At 40.8% G+C, this 19,856-nt stretch overlaps 1 protein-coding gene across 1 annotated transcript in view; it reads left to right on the top strand.

Annotated features, from left to right (window-relative positions):
* LOC116089332 overlaps window positions 1-19,856 on the top strand; it is a 119,291-nt gene that overhangs the window by 58,307 nt on the left and 41,128 nt on the right. Inside the window, exon 8 of the mRNA XM_031368944.1 lies at window positions 7,639-7,817. Coding sequence (XP_031224804.1) covers window positions 7,639-7,817 — 179 coding nt within the window. The remainder of the gene's footprint in view (window positions 1-7,638; window positions 7,818-19,856) is intronic.

The following is a 19,856-nucleotide window of genomic DNA, read 5'->3' as shown; positions in this document are numbered from 1 at the left end:
CTGGAAAGCACCACCACACTCACCAGGGCTGGGACGCGGGTGCCAGAGAGAGCTGATTGCAGGTTTAAACTTGCTACAGTGCATATTTTCCAAAATATTTTTAATACTTCCAAAACAATAGGTATTATCTGGTAAAAAATAATAATAATAAAGAACCTGAGAAACAGCGCAGGGAAAGGGTGTCAACATATGAACGATCTGCGATCAGCAAGGGAGAACAAATACATCTAAGAGAACAGGCATTGAAAGTGTAAAATCAAATCAATATACATCGTTGAATTGGTCAAGGAGGACATTTATAGGATATGAAACAGAAAAGTGGTTATAAAGAAGAGCCTGTTGTCAATGCTAAGTATAAAGAAGACAAATGTTGAAAAACGTAGTATGTGAACAGAATAACAAAATAAATACAATGAAAATACATTAGGTAGTCCAAACTAGAAAGTTAATGCTCACTGAAAGTGTCAAGGAGAAAGTGAGGAGGGATGGAGGGAGGGAAGGGAAGGGAAGGGAAGGGAAAGGAAGGGAAGGAGAGGGGAAGGGAAGGGAAGGAAGAAAAAGAGTCAGGCAGACACAAAAACAGTTAAACACAAAGGACAAAACCAGAAAAATAAATAAATAAATAAATAAATAAATAAATAATAAAAAAAAAACAGCTATCTTAGTCAAGAATGCCTAGAAGAGAAAAATTAAATAAATGCAAAGGAAAATCTGGTGTGTGTGTGTGCGTGTGTGTGTGTGTGTGTGTGTGTGTGTGTGTGTGTGTACATACATGTATATGTTTCTGGTGGGGTGCACGGGTATGTGTGTACTGGCTGGATTTGTGTGTCAACTTGACACAGCTGGGGTTATCACAGAGAAAGGAGCCTCCCTTGAGCAAATGCTTCCATGAGATCCAGCTGTAAGGCATTTTCTCAATTGGTGATCAAGCAGGGAGGGCCCATTGTGGGTGGTGCCATCCCTGAGCTGGGAGTCTTGGGTTCTATAAGAAAGCAAGCTGAGCAAGCCAGGGTAAGCAAGCCAATAAGTAGCATACCTCCATGGCCTCTGCATCAGTTTCTGCTTCCTGACCTGCTTGAATTCTAGTCCTGACTTCCTTTGGTGATGAACATCAATGTGGATGTGTAAGCTGAATAAACCCTTTCATCCCCGACTTACTTCTTTGTCATGAGGTTTGTGCAGGAATAGAAACCCTGACTAAGACAATGTGGATGTATGCTTATGCATGTAGAAGCCAGAGATCAACTTTGGGTGTCATTCCAAGGGTGCTCTTCCCTTTGTTCTGTAAGGCAGGCTCTCTTAGTGACATGGAAATCACTGACCCACAAGGTTAACTGGCTAGTAAGTCCAAGATATTGTCTGGTCCCTGCTTCTCCAACGCTGGAATCCTAAGCACAGGCCACCATGCATGGCTTTTAAACTCCAGTTTCGGGTTGCCCAGCTAGCTCAGCGTATAGAGCATGAGGCTCTTAAAACAGTGTCTGGAAATCAACTGGAGTCCTTGTGCTTCAGAAAACACTTTACCAACCAAGCTATCTCCCTATCCCATGGGGGAAAAAAGGATAAGAAAATGTTTTCAGGATTAATGAATATAAAGAGAACTTTTAAAATGCTTATATATTATCAAATAAATGGATGTAAAAACTCTTAGGCACACAAATATTAAGGATAAAGAGAAATGGTTTAACCATCCAGGAGAAAACAGTGTGTCACCTCTAAAAGACCTTAAATGCAATCAGAGTTTTTAACAACAACAGATTCCTGAGTACTGTAGAGTAACATCCTCAAAATATTAAAGAAACTCAAATACAATATCCAGGAAAAAAATGATTTAATGTAATGAATGACAAAGGGTTGTTGGCATTCATGACTTTAGAGAGACCATCTAAAGTAATCTCAGATAAAACACATTGCCAAAAAGAAATATAAAGCAGAATAGCTTCACCTTAAACATAGTAAATAGGTGCAAAGAAATCATTTTAAAGTCCCTATTAACTCTATTAGTTGTATATCGAGCCAAAGAATTCCTCAATAAAGTTCAATGCAACTGTTTAATTTTAATGTTCCAAATGTAGAAAAAATAGCAATTTCATCCCTTATAAAGGCTACCTGATTATGTATCTTTTTATTGCTATGACAAAATATTTTAGATAGCAAGCAGACTTTATTATGATACATGGTTTTGGCCCATGGTTATTTGATCTTGATGCTCTGAATTGTGGAGGTAATCTGTTGTGTCCGTAACATGGGCTAAAGGATTATGAGCGCCCTCCCATAGCCTGAAAGCAACACACAAGGGGGAGGGCGGGGAAAGGGCCTGCAGTCCCAGGAAATGAACTAACTTCTTGGCATTGAGACCTACTTCCTAAGGTTGTCCACCTCCCAACAGAGCCAGAGGGTGACAACCAATCTCTGAACATATAAGATTTCGAAGAACATTTATTCTAAACCATATTATAACCAAAATCCAAGACAACTAAAATAGAAAAGAACATGCATATAAACAAAAAATAGTTAACAGAGAAACCTTGGAAATATTTCTTTTGCAATTGACAAAAGCAGTACTACTTATAACAACCCTGCTCATCATAATAGCAAAAGTCCTGGCCAAGCCAATGTAATACAAGCAAGAGAAACGGCTGTACACATTCCAAGAAGAAATAGAATAATTCTTACTGAAGACTTTGTGACTACAATGGAACAAAACTTACAGCTAAAAGAGGACTCATCAAACCAAGATCTCCTATACAAACTGGTAATTTAAAAACATACACACAGAGACTGGGAAAGTTCTGCATATATTCACGCAGCAAGAATTAATGAAAATGAAGCCATGACTTTAAAGGAGAGCAAAGAGGAGTATATGGGAGGGGTTGGAGAGATGAAAGGGAAGGGGGAGATGATGTCATCTCAAAAATGACATAATATTTTAATGAAGAAATCTCAAAAATAACATAACATTTTAAAAATTAGCAGTATATACCTGTACTATCAACAAAAAGAAAGAAAGAAAGAAAAAGAAAGAGGAAAATTTCACATGACTATCAATAGCAACAAAAATGTGAAGTGTTTAGAATTAATCTACCAAAGAATGAAAAACTTTATGGAAAAATATGATTCAAGGTCTATACAAGATGTAGGATTGATATACAGCTCACTGTAGAATATTGTGTGCAGTGTTAAAGCTTCTGGTTCAATCCTGTGTGACAGAGAGGACTAAGTGCTTGGAAATAAAAACTATTTTCATGCATTCATAGGTTAAAAAATAGAGAGATCTTAATTCTCCCAAAAATCACTCTAAAATTTTTAATATCACAATAAAATTTAATTAAAATGAATGGGTAGTTTGGAAAACTTACCTGCGAACATGCAGAAAAGCAAATGTCTTTAAAGGCTACATTATTTTTAAATAGGGCAAGATATCAAAAGAATGTTTTGTATCAGGCATAAAAGTATATTCCAAACACATAGTAACATATAAGCATGCGGTGTTTTCTAGGAACATAGAATAGATTAATAATCTGTAAAGGACTAGAAGGCTCAAAAAATACTCAACTACTCATCAAAATTTTGACAATGATGTATATATTATTCTACATACAGAAGTGGACTTCATTCATATCAGATCTCAATTTTGAAGTTGAAATCAATGTGAGTAAAAGAAATTATGGGCCAGCTTTGCCACTAATCAAAAACAATGTAAATTGTCAACAGGATGATGTTTTAGTTTCCATATTATTTTAAAGTGTCACATAATAATTGTCACACCAGCTTTTGACAGGGACATAATAGTAAGAAAATGAAAATCTCTGTGTACTTACTGGGATATGGAAGTTTAGAGAGCAATCTGTGCTTCCTAATGAAGTACCTAATAAATCTTAGGACCTAACAGTTGTACTTCTAGACAGATAAACCCCAAAACTACTTACAAATCCAAGGGCATTTGTATTTTATGTGGTAGAAAGGAATTAGAGTCAGCCTGGGGGACTATCACTAGGGGAATGTGTAAACCTGTGTTGTAATGCACGCAGGCTCTGCGTTTCTATTCACTTTGAAGCATCACAGGTAGAGTATTTTAAAAATGGTTTCAAGTTGAAAACAAAAGGACAGGAATAAACAAAATGGGGATGAAGAGAGAGACAGGCATACAGAAAAACAACAGCATGACATCACTTAACGTAAAATAAGAAGACAGACATACACAGGATAGTATGGTAACATGCCTATCCATATCAAGCCCATTTGGTGAAACCTAGCTTGAAAGACAAAATAAATAAATTACTGAACTTGAAGAAAGAATAACAGCAAAGCAAGGAATCAGAACTCCAAAGACCGTCCTGGGGCATGATTGAAGCCTTTTGGTGGGCACGCTGCCCTTGGATTTGACAGCAACAAGGCGTGCCCCATGGATGGAACCTACCATACATAATTGTGGCTAAAACATTGTTCTGAAATACATAGGCAATGATGGTGAAGGCAAGTTGAGCAAAGCAAACTGGGTCAGTGGTTCTGTAGGACATACCTGATCGACCTTGACCCAGACAAAACTGATTTTTGAAAGGCACTCGGTACCGTATCTAAAACGGCGACGCTGTACGTCGTGCCCCTTTGGGCCTCTGTATGATTCCCTGCTTTTGGAGACAAGGTCTCATTATAACAGGCCAGGGCAGCCTTCAATCTGGGATCCCTTTACTTGACCTTCAGTCATCCATAGGTGCTAGGATTAAGCCCCACACTCTGCTGAGTCTTCATTGAATTAGGTTGCCCTCATACAATGATTTTGGCTCTTCAGAAGGCTGATAGTTGGCAGACTCGAAGAGATTTCATCACACAGGATAGGTTGGTGACATTTAATCACCAATATAGATAGTAAAGGAACACACGGAAGCTCAATGAGCACGCATGCGTTTGCTCTATGGGGACCTTTCTTCACTAAGTACAGGCTTTAGGAAAATCAAACACACTAGTTCCCCTGGGGGCTAGGTTCTCAGCTGCAGCCCCTGGCATGCGCCCTCAGGGACAGAACACATCTTGCACATTTCTCCTTGTCACTTGCCAGGGTGGTAGAGTTTGTCTGACAGCGGAGGTGCGACTCTGACACAGTTTAAGATTGGTGGCATAATAAGACAGCGATCCAAGGAGAGAGTGTGAATTAGAAAAAGAAATTATTTTTCTGTTCCCCTGTAGCTGTCAATAACCTCACCGAATACTGCACTTCCAAACATGGGCCAACATGTGAAGAAAGAAGAGATTTTCTGGGGAGCTTTTGTTTTGAAGGACTCTTGTCACTAAAGAGCTGGGGTGGGTAACGAGGGGGTTTCAAAACTCCTTTATCTTATGAAACTGACATTTTTCCTGACTCTTTCACTGCAGGCTGTAGACAGTCACCTATCTGCTTCCTTCATCCCATGTACTACTCAAAGCAAGCATAGTGCCCAGTAGATAAAGGCAATGGCTATGCACATCCATTCCTAGGGTCAGGAAATTGATGAACAGGTGTAATGTGGAGGGAAGGAACTAATCGTTTTGTTTTCTCTCTTTCTTTCTTTCTTTCTTTCTTTCTTTCTTTCTTTCTTTCTTTCTTTCTTTTTAGGAGATACGTTAGAGTTAAAAATAATTTTGGTCAAAGGAAACTAAACCATGGTCAAAGAAAGGAAGAAATACTATAGTCAGTGGCAAGGGCCAAGCCGCAGGGCCTCCTGGAAACAGGAGAGCCTGGAGACTTGCAACTGAAATTGTATTTGAACATCACCTGAGAACTTTCTACAAATACAGAATGCCAAGGCTCATGCCGGATGAAGGCACAGAGTTTGGGGAACCACTGACTGCTGTTTGTTAGTTTGTTAAGTATCAAATCAAGACATTTCCTGATTGTAGGCTGAGTAGGTGAATAAGCACCACAGGGGGTTTTAAATGTTGACCCTTGAATTTTTAGTTCCCTTAATGCATAAAGTACAATGGCTACAGATATTATGTAAAATGTGATATCAAAAGTCTAAAACTCTCATTCAAGTTCTTCTGTGAATGTCAAGCCTGAGTCCTCTGGGCCCTGAGTAGCATGTGGTGAAGAATATAAAACCCCTGTCTCCCGACAGCTGTTTGGAGCTCAGCAACTCCCCATGCATCAGGCTCATGTCCTCACTCTGGGTACGAGCAACGTTCCTCTAACATGATGAAACCATGCAGCAGCAGAGCCAGCTGCATCCTCGCCCCAGAGAGAATTTTTCATGGTGCACCATGTTATGTTTATGACCAGGCTGAAGCGCAAGCTTAGTCTGATCGGTATCAGAGAAACTAGCATGCAGTCTATGTAAGCAAGAGGAAAATGACCTCGGGGGCAGCCCGCTGCTACAGTCCATAAATAAATTGGCAGATGTGTCAACTGCGCACATTAGTCCAGGACTGCAGTTCTTTGGGGACTGTAGTCCAAAGACAAAGACATCTGTGGGTTGCCGGTCAATCTGGAGCATTTCTTTTAATTTTTCTGGATGTGTTTTTGACAGGAGCTTAAGGGCAGTTCAATAAATTAAAATGTATTTACATGGCAATGAAGAATTATCTTGACATACTGAGAGTTATTTAATTACCAAGGTACTTTGAGCGCTGCCAAAGTTAAGACTGTGTCAGCCTTTCTGGGACAAATCTTTATTTTCAGGGCCATGTGGCTCAGCCAGGAATGATCCCTTGGGTTGGAGCTTGTCAGTTATAGAAGATGAGTCTCCTTGCTGACCCCCATTTCCATAGACAGTTCTAAACAGATCGGTAATCTCAATGTCAGACATCATGATGAAGTCAGCGCCACCAAGGCCAAATGTCCTCCTTTAGGGATGTGGCCTCTCTCTCAGAGGAATTGTAAATGAAGTCATACCCCATTTGCAGTCTTCAAAGCGTGTCAGGGTTGCTGTCCGTCTGCATGGCATTCAGAGAGCTGTCTTAAGGCATCAAAAGGTAAGTGTGTGGTGTCTGCGCTGGTAGCAAAAAAACACTGTGGGTAGGCAGCGACCTCGGATTAACAGGGACAGAGACAATGTCCACAAGCTGTACTCTGTAGCCGCCCTGTGTCATGGGAGTCCAGCAAAGAAGACATTCCCAAGGAAGACAGTAACTGGAAGCTCCGGTAAAGTCCTGACATAACCTGGAAGAAGAAAAGGGTCAGGCACCTCCCAGACCCCCTTTCTCTCAACTCAAGGATTTTGATAAGGGACAGTTTCAGCAAAAGGTATAAGTAGGGACTTAGATCAAGGAAGCTGATTGTTGCAGATAAAAGCAAAATAGAAGAGTGACGCATACCTCCGCATGCTTCTTAGGAAGTAAATCGAGATGTTTAAGGAATTGGCTTGAATCGATAACTAGTGAAGTTGCACAGACTCTGTTATCAGAACCATTGTGGTTAGGATGAAGGAGTTTTATACAGTTCAGGAAACCTGGGTCCCAGGTAAGTTTCACCACTGACATATGAGTCAACAGAGAGCTAACTGTTCAGTTCTTATTTTCTTCATAAACCCACGGGTTTGCATTCTGTTTCTCTGGTTTTAGAACCAGAACTGTTTTTCCAATCATTACTTCTGCATAGTCTCTGCCCCTCCAGAAGATTATAGAATGTCCAGCCGCTGAACTTTCCCAAATTCATGCCTGTAGGTCCAGACATCTTGACTATGGTGGTGGCATCCGACATCAGCCGCTGTCCCAATACCCCGTGGCCCACCTGCCGTGGTTACCTGCATAAGAGGACTCACTCGGGCTTTGTGAAGGGCTGGAGGAAAAGGTGGTTCGTGTTGAAGCATGATGGCTTTCTCCTCTATTACAAACACAGAAAGGTAAAGTGTGAGGGGGTGTGGAACAGCTGATATGGGTAAGAATGAAATACTTTGGGAAGTAAAACCTCCTCAGACTATCCCATGTCCAAGGATTACCCTTCAAGACATTGTTTTGCAGGACACTGGAAACAGTACTTTCCCATTTGACTGTCCAGGAATCATTCTTCTTTCAAAAGTCAGAGAAGTATGACTTATGCTCTCTTCTGCTGCATAAATCAAGGGATATCTTTCTCCTTGTTTACTTTGGTTTTGATCCTGCATGAAGATCTCCTTATCACTACAAAGAAAATGAGAACAAAACGAAGTTTCTAGTAGTGTTAGATGTAGATGGTTAAAACATAGTTCTTCGGGCCGCAGTGTGGATAGTCAACCACAGAACTCCGTACTTTCGAGGCCTTTGAGGCAAAGAGCTGGTCAAGTCTGGAATATCTATTCTGCTTTCCAGATTTCGTGAGAACAGTAATGTCTAACTCTAGGGAGAGGCTGGGATCTCATAGGGAATAACCCCAACCCTATGGTAAGGTAGTCCTCCTCTCAGATGTCTGTGACTGAGCGAGTCTAGGCTGGATGGGCTGATGCGTGCTTAGACAGATCTTCTTTAGATGAGTCTAAAACACGGTTCACATTTTGCTATCGTGTATGTTTTCTCCATTAGAATTAATCCGGTGTCTGATTTTGTTAAGCAATGGCATGAATGCTTAAAAACGACAACAGAGATTTCATGGAGAGCTCCTACTTTTCAACTTCTCATGAAATACTTTCAACAGCTGTCAGGAGCTAAATAGACTCGCTGTCATAAGGAGCACATAAGCTCTCCCATTCAACAAAGGATGCACTCTGCATCCCACAGCCTGGTGGATCTCTTGGCTTCACTCCAAGGGTATTCATGACCCACCTCTAATCAGGGTTCAAAACAAGAATTTGGGCTATTTACCTCATTCATGACACAATCTTATTTTTTCCCTCTGCCTTTATTTTGCATTCTTATGTGTGTGTTCATGGTGTGTGTGTGTGTGTATGTGTGTGTGTTTACACATGCACTTCTGTGCAAGTAGAAACAAACTTAAGTTCTTCCTGAAAATAAAAAGCCAGTAAGGAAACCGGTGCACTGTGAAAGTGAAAGATGATCTCCTGTTGAATTATTACAATTTATGTTCTCTTCTGTGAGCGTTTCTATTCCTGCATTATGAGCCACTTACTTGTGGAACACTGTCCAGTGCTCTGCCTTTCATAGGAAAGTCAACCGTACAGCTCCTCTGAGAAACTTTGTCTCCCTCCAGTGCAGGAAAGTAGGATTTCCTGTAAACAGGATGAGAAATTGCTCTCTCTACTTGGTTTCTATTTTCTTGAGTATTAAAGTAAAACAGTCAAGAAGTTTTCAATCTGGAAAACATTGTGGAAACATTGAACATGGTTTCTGATTTGTGGAAACATGTGCATTCGTGTTTCAGAGGCCTGAAGGCGTCCTTTCCCCTTCCCTCCTGAGTAGGCAGGAGTGTGCCCTAGAAATTTAATAGGTTTTTCTTTTTTGTTTTAAATGTTTTTTAGGAAATTCTAATTTGTAAATTGAGTAAATATCACAATCAAGTGTCTTCCAAACTAAAGTCAATAGACAATGAACAAAACAAAAAAAAAGAAAAAAGAAAGGAAGGAAGGGAAGAAGGGAGGAAGGAAGGAAGGAAGGAAGGAAGGAAGGAAGGAAGGAAGGAAACCAACTAATTAACCTTGCCCATTGACCTCTGGAGACTGTAGCCTCGAAGTCGTCTGTCTGGCCCTGCATTGATAATTTCTGTCTCCTCTTATAAAATAAGGCTTGTAGTAGATATTTGTTTTTAATACTCTTCTTCAACAACAAAAAAAAAAAAATAAGAAGCATGGCCAAATCACTCATGTCTTGTTTTAAGATCTTTGATCGCTGAGATTCAGAGGATCCCGGTATTTTCCATCTGGGTTTCTAGGTCAGGGCGTGGGTGCTGGTTTTGGCTCTTGTGGACTCTTTGAATTAAGTGCATTCAGAAGAAGAGCATGCTACACAGTTTACCATAATTCCCGCTATTCTTCATTTCCTTACCTACTTAATTTTATTACCAACCAAACTTTTGGCATTTGAAGGTATGAAGCCTTCAGTGGCAGGTATGTGAAAATTATAAACTGTAGTAGGAATTTTAGTTACATTTAAAAATACTTTTATCTGATTCTAGTCTTCTGTGTAGGAGGGAGGGATGCGTACCTTGTGATGAATACACGGGTAAGGAAAAGCTGATCTGAGAAGTGTGGTTGTGAATATCGTGGCTGTGTTAGCCTTTGATGTAACTAAAGTATAAAACTATAACTTTGCTTCAATTTTAAGGAGCCCAAATCATATGCGCTGTAGCGCTGCCCATTCCAGATCACATTATAGCTGATCTGCAAAACAGATAGCAAGGCTTGAGATGGGTTAATGAAGCGTACCATGGACATAACCGAATAAATTAGCAGAAAATGAACTCACCCACTCGGAAGTCATTCATGCAACAAGTACTTACTAGCTACTTTTTATATGCCACACATTATGTAAGCACCCAGAAGAAAGCAAAGCAGACAGGACACCTGCCCTGTTTGTGAGTATAGTTCCATCGAAGAGGCCAATGTAAGAAAACAAATCCACAAATCAATGTGTAATTGTGATCAGTATTACAAATAAAGCTACAGAGGGAGAGGAGAGTCGCGACTGTCTGTTGGCAGCACGAAGAACAACCACATAGTTCTCTTCCATAGAGCTGTTAAATGGGCATCCAAGAAGAACTATAGGATATAAGAAGACTGAGAAGTTTTTCAAAGAAGGTGTATCCCACAAAGGACAAACTCAGAAGGGGTCTGTTGTCCCCTCTCCAAAGCTGGGGTTTGAGGAAAAGATGAAATTAATCAACTGGACAGCCTGTAACTCACTGGTCTGCCAGGTTAGAGCACTTTAGAACCTCACTGCTAATAGGAAGCAACCTTTTGCCCCCCTCCCCCAAGGCAGGAAACCTTCAGTGGATAGTTGGTGCATAGTTATACCATAGATGGGAGAATTCTTGTGTGGCTGAAAGATCTGGAACATGAGAAGCCCTTGTCACAAAGCCTTTGTCAGACATGCTTTAAAGGAGACAAACCTTGGGGAAGAGGATGTAGGCAGGAAAAGATGGCATCAGAGTGTACAGGAGACCTGCACAAGTTCATCCATATGGCGAGGATCACAGGAGGGCGACCACAGACTCTGCTCAAACTGCAGGGTCCCAGAGGGACAGCATATGCTAGCGCATGCATGGCTGGAACTAAGTACTTTTCAGATGGTCACATACCCACACTCCTGGCCTACCTTGCGGGGACTGAATAGAGCAAGAGCCTCCCTTCCCTTACAGTGTTCCTCCAGCACCCTCTGCTGAGAAATCTTAGCAGCATCATAGTACAGAACTCGATAATGAAATTAGTTCATTAGCAAAATGAAAAGCAAGGTTTCTTTCAGGGGCTGGCTACTGGGAGTTTGACCATGCTCCAGTGAGTATATGAGTAACACAAAATGGAAACATCCAGATAATCAATAACAACATCATGTTGGAAGAAAAAAAAGCAGAGAGAGTAAGGAATGATTAGAAACTGGGAGACACTGAGAACTAGGCTAACAACTGGGAAAGGGTGAGAAGTTTATATACATTAGGAAGAGTTACGAAGACATAATTAATGTCCCTGCATTTGTGTGTATGGTTGTGTATGTGTCTGAGTGTGTGTGTGTTGTCTGTGTGTGTGTGGTGTGCGTGGTTGTGTGTATGCTGGTGTGTGTATAAGTGTGTACTGTGTGTGTGGTTGTGTGTATGTTGGTGTGTGTGTAAGTGTGTAGTGTGTAGTGTGTGTGTGTGTGTGCGTGTGTGTGTGTGTGTGTAGGGGGAAATGTAACATTTCAGCTGAGATCCAAGAGTTGAGTAAAAGCTAGCCAGACAGAAAGTTATGAGAAGCATATATTATGCAGACCAAAACCCAAAACCAAGATATATGAGAACTCTAAGCTGTATTTAGAGAGAGAGAGAGAGAGAGAGAGAGAGAGAGAGAGAGAGAGAGAAGAGAAGAGGAGAGGAGAGAGAGAAAGGGAAAAAAGGAAGAAATGGAAGGGAGGAAGAGAGGGAGAGGGGGAATAAGAAAAAAAAAGGGTATGTTGCATTTCAGAAATTTAAAATTCTCTTCTGTGGCTAAAGCCAGAGCCTAAGGGGTAGAACAGAGAAGAAAGGAAGGATGTGAGTCTAGAAAATAAGCAAGAGGCAGCCACGCTGGGACCCCGGATAACAACAGTGGCTTTAGGGAGTTCTCTTGACTAAAACAGAAACTCAGAAAACCCCCAGGTGGTGGGCTAGTCTCAAGTGTATTCTCACTGGCTCGCTGCCAGTGACTTAGAGGAAGAGAGAAGTCCGGTGGGAAAAGCCAAGGCCACAGGCCATCGTAGCCCTGATTGGGCAGAACACTCAACAAACATGTTTCAGTACAAGAATCAGCAGGATTCGATGGTTGATAGAATGGCAAACCATTTTACCTAATCCTGCCAACTGGCACCTTACAAGCAACTGACAAGTATTTCTCACAGTGCCGGGGGGGGGGGGGTTGTTACGGGGGCGCTACTAAATGCTGAAGCAAGTCATCAGTGGATTCAGTGCCTGCTGAGGCCTCACTTCCTGCTGGTTTCAGGACTATCTTCTCACTGTGTCTTCACAAGGACAGGAAGAGTCTTGGCAGCTTGACACACCCTAATCTCCTTCTTGAGGGGTCACTCTTGGGACCTAATCTTTCAGGAATCCTACCTCCGAATTCCTTCTCAACAGAGATTAGATTTCATTGTATGAACCCAAGAAACGCGGATATTTAGTTTACATGGATAACTTGGGAGTTTCCTGGAATGATTGGTGAGGTAAAATTCTAATAATTCACTGAAATAAGAGCGGATCAAATGAGTATATAATATGAAGTTTGCATTGAACTGATGTATTATTGTGGTTGGCAGTGTGATTAGCATGCCTTTGTAGGGTGGTCAAGGTTAGAGCTAGAAAGGAAATATATATATTATATATATATATATTCATATATATTCATATGTATTCCTATATATTCATATGTATCATATATATTCAATGCATATGTTATAATATTGTAGCTGTATAATATCAGCTATGATAGTTGATAAAGGCATTAAGGGATAATATTGTAGGTGGTAAATGTATTCAGCTATGATAGTTGCTAAAGGTGTTAAGGGAGCCATCTTTGCCTTGAGCTTTGAGGGTCTGAAGAGAAAGAAGCAGGCAAGGCAACCACAAAAGTAGCAAAGCCCAGGGGAAATCGTGTCAGAAAATAAGACAAGATTGCAGGTTCAGGAAGGAAGGCGATGCATTCCCAGACAAGACAAAGATACAGAAGAGGAACACAGAAAGCAAAATGATAATCACATTTTAAAATTCAATCACATCTGTGACGACATTAACTATAAACATACGAGACATTCTTCAGTTATTGCACTCTCCTCATCTCATCTCCTTCACTGTAAAACTTTTTAAAAGCCCGGTCTATGAATACTGTTCTCAACTATTAACTCACATTAATGGATTGGCGCTTACTGAACTCACTCGACATTACCCAGACTGCCTTTGGGCAAAGTGATCAATGTCTTCTACGTTGTACAGTGGAGTAAATGCTTCCTAATATTTCTCTTCATTTTCTTCCTTTCAACATATTAGTTCTATTGTGTTATTTTACGGCCTATCTAAAAGACTGTTACACAGGGTTTAAATTGGTAAAGCCTAATAGAAAAAGAGTGCATGTGTTTTCTAAGAGGATATATACTATTTCATGGATAATCTGGCATTTAATCTAACCATGCCTTATGCACTATGTTCATAATGCCATGTATTTTAGTTATATACAGATTATAAACCTATGAGATGTTGTTAATATCTTTTCATATGCTTAAAACTATATACACTCCACTCTTAACTAGATTTTTACCACATTCTCTTATAATTCTTTCTTTCCTGGATCTTCACACATGTGACCTCGAATCATTTCTTCTCCCGTTATATAGCACTGTTTAGTGAGTGACCTCTTTATCTTTCCTCACTACTTTCTGGTTTTTAAATTGGTTACAGAATCTTCGATTTCGGCCACTATTTCTTTATGGAATATTTTGAGCAGTCTCTTTTCTAAGACACTAAGAAGCTAACTTATCCACAGAAACAAGAAAATCCAAAAGAGCAGCCTCCTCTGAGAGCCATGTGTCTTTGGCTCACTTCCAAGCTGTAGTTAATAGCTTATTTGCTCCTCAAAGTTCTTCATTTAAACCTTCCGTTTCAACTCTGTTTCCCATTTAACTCTAGTCTACAGCCTCTTGTTTACAGTGCGATTATCAATCCGGCCTTTCCTCTGAACATACTAATCAAAGTCATATTAACGCCTGTTTCATTTCTTTACCTAGATTCTCCTTAAGTCTTTCTATCTTTTCTATGCTCTGCAATTTGCTTTCAGTTATGTACAAGAAAAAAAGTGCTGGAGATTCCTATTCGGTCCTTGTGAGCCTTTGACCCAGTACGCTTGCCTCCAGGATCATCCAGTAAGTTCTAAGGTTCTACCTTAGAACTTTATTTACCAGGATTTTCTATTAATTATTTGAGAATTTCATAATGTCCTCTTGCCCATAGCCAGTCTTCTCCTAGCCCCATTCACCTTCCTAACCGACCACCTTCAACTCCCCTGACTCATGGAGCCTTCTTTGTGCAGGCCAACCACTCTCAGAAGTACCAACTCCCATCAAATACCATCTTGTTGAGAGGCTCGCAACTCCATGAGCCTGTTGAGCATTCTGCTCATATCTCAGCTGTTTTAGATAGGAGTGATGCCCTTGTTAAGCTAATTCCTGCTAGACTTCCCCTTCACTTGTCTCCGTTGTCTTCCTCGCTCTGTGAGATATTCAAAGAGAATTTACATAATCGAGCTTTATTCCATGTTTCAATTTTGTTTGTTTACATTTCAGATGTTATCCCCCTCCCTGTTTCCCCTCTGAAAATCCTACATCCCCCATTTCCTCCACAAGGGTGCTTCCCCACCCACCTACCCACTTCTGCCCTAGCATTCCCCTACACTGGAGCATCAAGCCTTCATAGGACCAAGGGCCTCTCCTCCCTTTAATGCCAGACAAGGCCATCCTCTGCTACATTTGCAGCTGGAGCCCTGGGTCCCTCCATGTGTATTCTTTGGTGGTTTAGTCCCTGGGAGCTCTGGGGTGTCTGGTTGGTTGATATTGTTGTTCCCCCTATGCAAACCCCTCCAGCTCCTTCAGTTCTTCCCCTAACTCCTTCATTGCGGTCACCCTGCTCACTCTGATGGTTGGCTGCAAGTATCCACATCTGTATTGGTCAGGTTCTAGCAGAGCCTCTCAGGGAACAGCTATACCAGGCTCCTGTCAGCAAGCAATTCTTGGCATCAGCAATAGTGTCTGGGTTTGGAGGCTGCATATGGAATGGATCCCCCAGTGGGGGAGTCTCTGGATGGCCTTCTCTAGCAGTTAGATTGATACTAACCAAGTCTTGTGTGATTAGACAGAGAGCATCAGCGAAGCCGAGATGGCAGGCGGTAGGAGGGCAGAGCTGTTTTTGTCATAAAATTCAAGTTGTCCTATACCAGTTTAAATGTGAATACTGTCATGGGGTACAAGAATCAAGCAGAGAAAAGATGGAGGTACAAAAGAAGAGGAATAACAGACAGATATAATTTATCACATGTTTAAAAAGTAGATTGTTTCTAGCCCATCAGCAACAGCAGATTAGACTATCTCAAAGATATGGCTGAATTTCCAAACAGGCTCAAAACAAATGAGGGCAATCCTTGTGTGTTATACAAAAGAAACCATTATTTGTTGCATCCTATGACAGCCGAATGTGGGTGTGTGTGTGTGTAAGATTGGGAGGCGTGGCAGGATTGGGAGGCGTGGCATACACATGAGGATTTGGATGCTTCGAGAGAGAAGACACTGTTTGCTTAAAATTCTAGACTTTTCCAAAATCAGTGCTGTTCTTCATGCTGCAGGGTGGGAGTTACTTTGACCATGTCATGGCCCACGGTGAGAAGAGAGTTTCTTTAGAAGAGGAAGCGAAATTTAATGCATGGAATTGGATCGTTTCATTTGTGTATCTTAAATATCTCTTGCAACTGAGGCTCATCCGTTTGTATTTTCTTTCATCAAAGCAAAGTGAGTCACAAATTGAAACCATGCTCTGTTATCTTCTAGTTCCGGGGCCTCGTGCCTGTTAGCCAAGTCCTCTGCCCCTAAGCTACATTTCCACGTACTCTCCAAATCTATCACATTAAACAACTTCACGTGGGCAGAGCAGAAAAATGGAACAGCGTGGGCTCAAAAGGTCAGGCTAGCTTTGCAGCCCACAATCTCACAATGAAGAATGTATGTCACAATCCCACATTAACTATCAGTTACCAGAAAAACACACAGCTGTTGGGCCTACTGCTGAAATTCATCAGAGGAAAGCCAGTGACAAAGAATGGCCTCGGCTGGACTGTGGGAGGAAACTGTTCAGCTGATTTCTATAGATACATGAGATTTCTATTTGTCACCTTAAATATGACACTAGTGAAAAGGTGGTGGTGATGTTGCTGCAACTCTGAGAGAGATCTAGAGTGAGATTCTGTTCAGTTAGCCGTGCAAACAGGTAGATGGTGTTGTATATATGAGGCCACCCAGACCCAACATAGGTGCAAAGATTACAAAAAGAAAATGCCAAGGACCAAACCATGGTGAAAGTCCCTGGCAAAGGACAGAGGCTGCAGCAGCAGACTGTGAATGAAGCAAGAGCGGTCTAGAGTTCATGGTCAGCCGAGGGAAACATTCCTCCGATGCAGCTGTCCAGGAGACACAGCCTAGTCGTGGATGGATCTGTCCTTCTGATTGGCCGTTTCTTGGCTTGGTTTTCTGTTTTTGTTTTTGCTTTTTTCCCTTCCTATGTGAACCATGGTCACCTCTGTCATCCCTGAGGGAAAGGCATAAACTCCCTGAATAGACATTTCTAAGAACTACCTTCCTATTTATCTTTTCGAATGATTCAAAAATTTTGAAAGAGCCATCTAATGCATTAAAAAAAAAAACCCTATAATTCAACACCTCCTGTAATCAAAGGCTTGAGCAATGTAGACGTGGTTTGGAGCTACGAGCATGCCCAAAAGATCCAGGCACAGTGAAGAGGCGGAGGAAAAGCCGTGAGCTACCATTGAGTCATAGGAAATCATATTTTCCTATCATAGGAAATCATATTTTCCTGATAGGTGTTCTATGTGGGTTAAGTTAACAAATAAACCACTTATTACAGGGTATAAGCCATAATTTCAAATATTGGACTAAAGTTCATCTCCCCTCTCTCTCTCTCTCTCTCTCTCTCTCTCTCTCTTTCTCTCTCTCTCTCTCTTTCTCTCTCTCTCTTTCTCTCTCTTTTGGTTTTTCAAGACAGTGTTTCTCTGTATAGCCCTGGCTGTCCTAGAACTCAGTCTGTAGACCAGGATGGCCTCGGCCTCGAACTCAGAAATCTGCCTGCCTCTGCCTTCGAAGTGCTGGGATTAAAGGCGTGCGCCACTACTGCCCAGCTTTTCTTTTCATCGTACCCTGTTCTCAGTAAACTTCCGTATTCGTCTCATAAATAAATACATCAGACTAAAATAAATACAGATTTGTTATTCTAAGAGGTCCTAGGAAATTCTTCCCACAATGCCACGCTTCCACCCTAGAACTGTGGTTCCAATTTTGTGCCTACTCAAAAATTGTAGTTGGAGACTATAAATCCTGACCTTAATCCCTCCAAGGTCGCATCTCAAGGCTGTATTTGCACCTCTACTCCAAATCTTGGCTTTTTCCATCTTTCTATCCAACCTGCTCACACATCTTGATGGCATCAAGTACAGGGCTTCTTAAAGGTTTTCCAATTAGGTCTCAGTTCCACACCCCACACTCCAAGTTTTTTATGGTACTCTGGGCTGGAAATTACATAAAAAAGATACACAGACCAAACACTTACTGATGGTAACTCATAAAGAAATTAATTATAAAACAATTTTTTAGTATGCAGATAATTTTGCTGTGTATTAAATATGAAAGCAAATATTCTTACCAATAAGATGCATATGAGCCTTTAGTTTTACATAAAAACTTTTCAGCCTTAGTGAAGCTGGTATTCTCCTTTAATCTCAGCACACGGGAAGCAGAGACAACTGAATGTTTGTTAGTTCAAACTAGCATGATCTAAATAGTGAGATCTAGGGGAGCCAGGTTTACGTGGTGAGACCTGGCATCAAGGAAGGGAGGGAGGGAGGGAGGGAGGGAGGGAGAAGAACTGAAAAATTCGTGTACCCATGTATATGACACCTTAAATTTTTTTCTGAGATGATTGACACTTTGAGTTTATTGTTTTATATGAAAGCAAAAGTTCAAAATGGCAAAAATATGTTTTAGGGCTATTTCAGAATTATTGGAAATTCTGTCTTAATCACAAGTCAAAACTCAGCAACCGTTTTCTAATAAAATTCAAGTCAGCAACTGAAACAAAGAAATTTTAAAATCAGAAAGGTCTAACATAATTCAAATTCTAAAACTTGATACCTGAAGAATAATGGTAAAAATATTTATCAAATTTTTAAAAATTAGTCCTTCAACTTATGTAAGAACAGAAAACTCCATGCTTCTAGTAAATACCCTGCAAATTCTAACACACAACAGTCTCAGATCTGAGGCTGGGTGCTTAGGGCAGTGTTTGTCAGCACTGGATAATGTCGTAGCATTCAGAGAACAAAGTGTTCATCTATGTTCAAAACCAAAACAGCAATGAAGCTGCAGATGCAGTGGGGCAGACCCTGACCCTGCTAGAAACACCTGGACCCATTCCATGTTTGAGTTCCCTCCCAAAGTTTGCTTTTGTACAGTTGGAAATCTTTTACTGTTGTCTTTAGTCTTCATTCCCAACGTGCAGCTCAGTTAGTTTAAGAAGTTGGGCTTTCAAAAAAAAAAAAAGATCTAAGTCTACAAGACGCTAAGAAAACTCTTAAGTAAAAGTTGAGCTCATCATTTTCTGAGATCACAGAAACATACCAAAGAAATACATAGTGGAGAAGTACTCATTCAGGAAGAAGGGAAAGGGTGGGTTTGAATATGTGTATGAGCTCCAGAATCTTAAAGATCTGTATCTTCAAGTCTCCATCTCCCTTCCATAGACCCTCCGGTGTAATTTAGACGATGCCCGGTAGGTGGCGCAGCTTACTCACAGTTAGTTTTTCAAAGTTACCGGTATGCAGTACTTAAAAAAAAAAAAAAAACGCATGTCTTGTAAATAAATGCTGCAAGAAAAATTAAAACTAATCTAGAAAAGAAGAAAATGAGTATTAAAGACGATACAACATAAAGCCCATTAGTTAAGTTAGGGAGTTGCTCGCTTAAGAACCCCTGCCGAGGGAGGGAATAGGTTTTGGTTGGTTTGGTTTGGTTTTTTGGTATTTTGGTTTTGTTTTGTTTTGTTTTGTGTTCAGAGGGGAAACCGGGAAAAGGGATATCATTTGAAATGTAAATAAGGAAAATATCTAATAAAAATAAAATGTAACATACACACACACACACAAAAAACAAAACAAAAAAAACAAAAAACAAAAAATAAAAAGCCCTGTAGGTTCCCCTATGAAGCCCTGTTAGCAGTGACACAGGCTTTTTCACACCTTTGGTATGAAAGGGTGTCAGTCAGGTAGTGGGTGACTGGATGAGCTTTGTGTCTGAGGAGATGCTCTGTTAGGAGTACTTAGACAGTATTAAGAGGGCTTTTCCTCTTCGGGGTAGGAATAAACCTTCCTTGGCCCCCTGTACTTTCATCCATCGCCCTTTGCTTTTCCTCTGCAATGTTCCTTTTACAAAGTCAATGATCAAGGCACAATTTATAAGAATAGTTTCCCAAATGACGTTCTTTTTTCCAGACTGACCAGGGCCTGGAATTCTCAGGGACAAAAAAA

The sequence above is a fragment of the Mastomys coucha genome, unplaced genomic scaffold, assembly GCF_008632895.1.
Source record: "Mastomys coucha isolate ucsf_1 unplaced genomic scaffold, UCSF_Mcou_1 pScaffold14, whole genome shotgun sequence".
Classification (NCBI taxonomy): Eukaryota; Metazoa; Chordata; class Mammalia; order Rodentia; family Muridae; genus Mastomys; species Mastomys coucha.
This window is presented reverse-complemented; position numbering and strand designations above follow the sequence as displayed.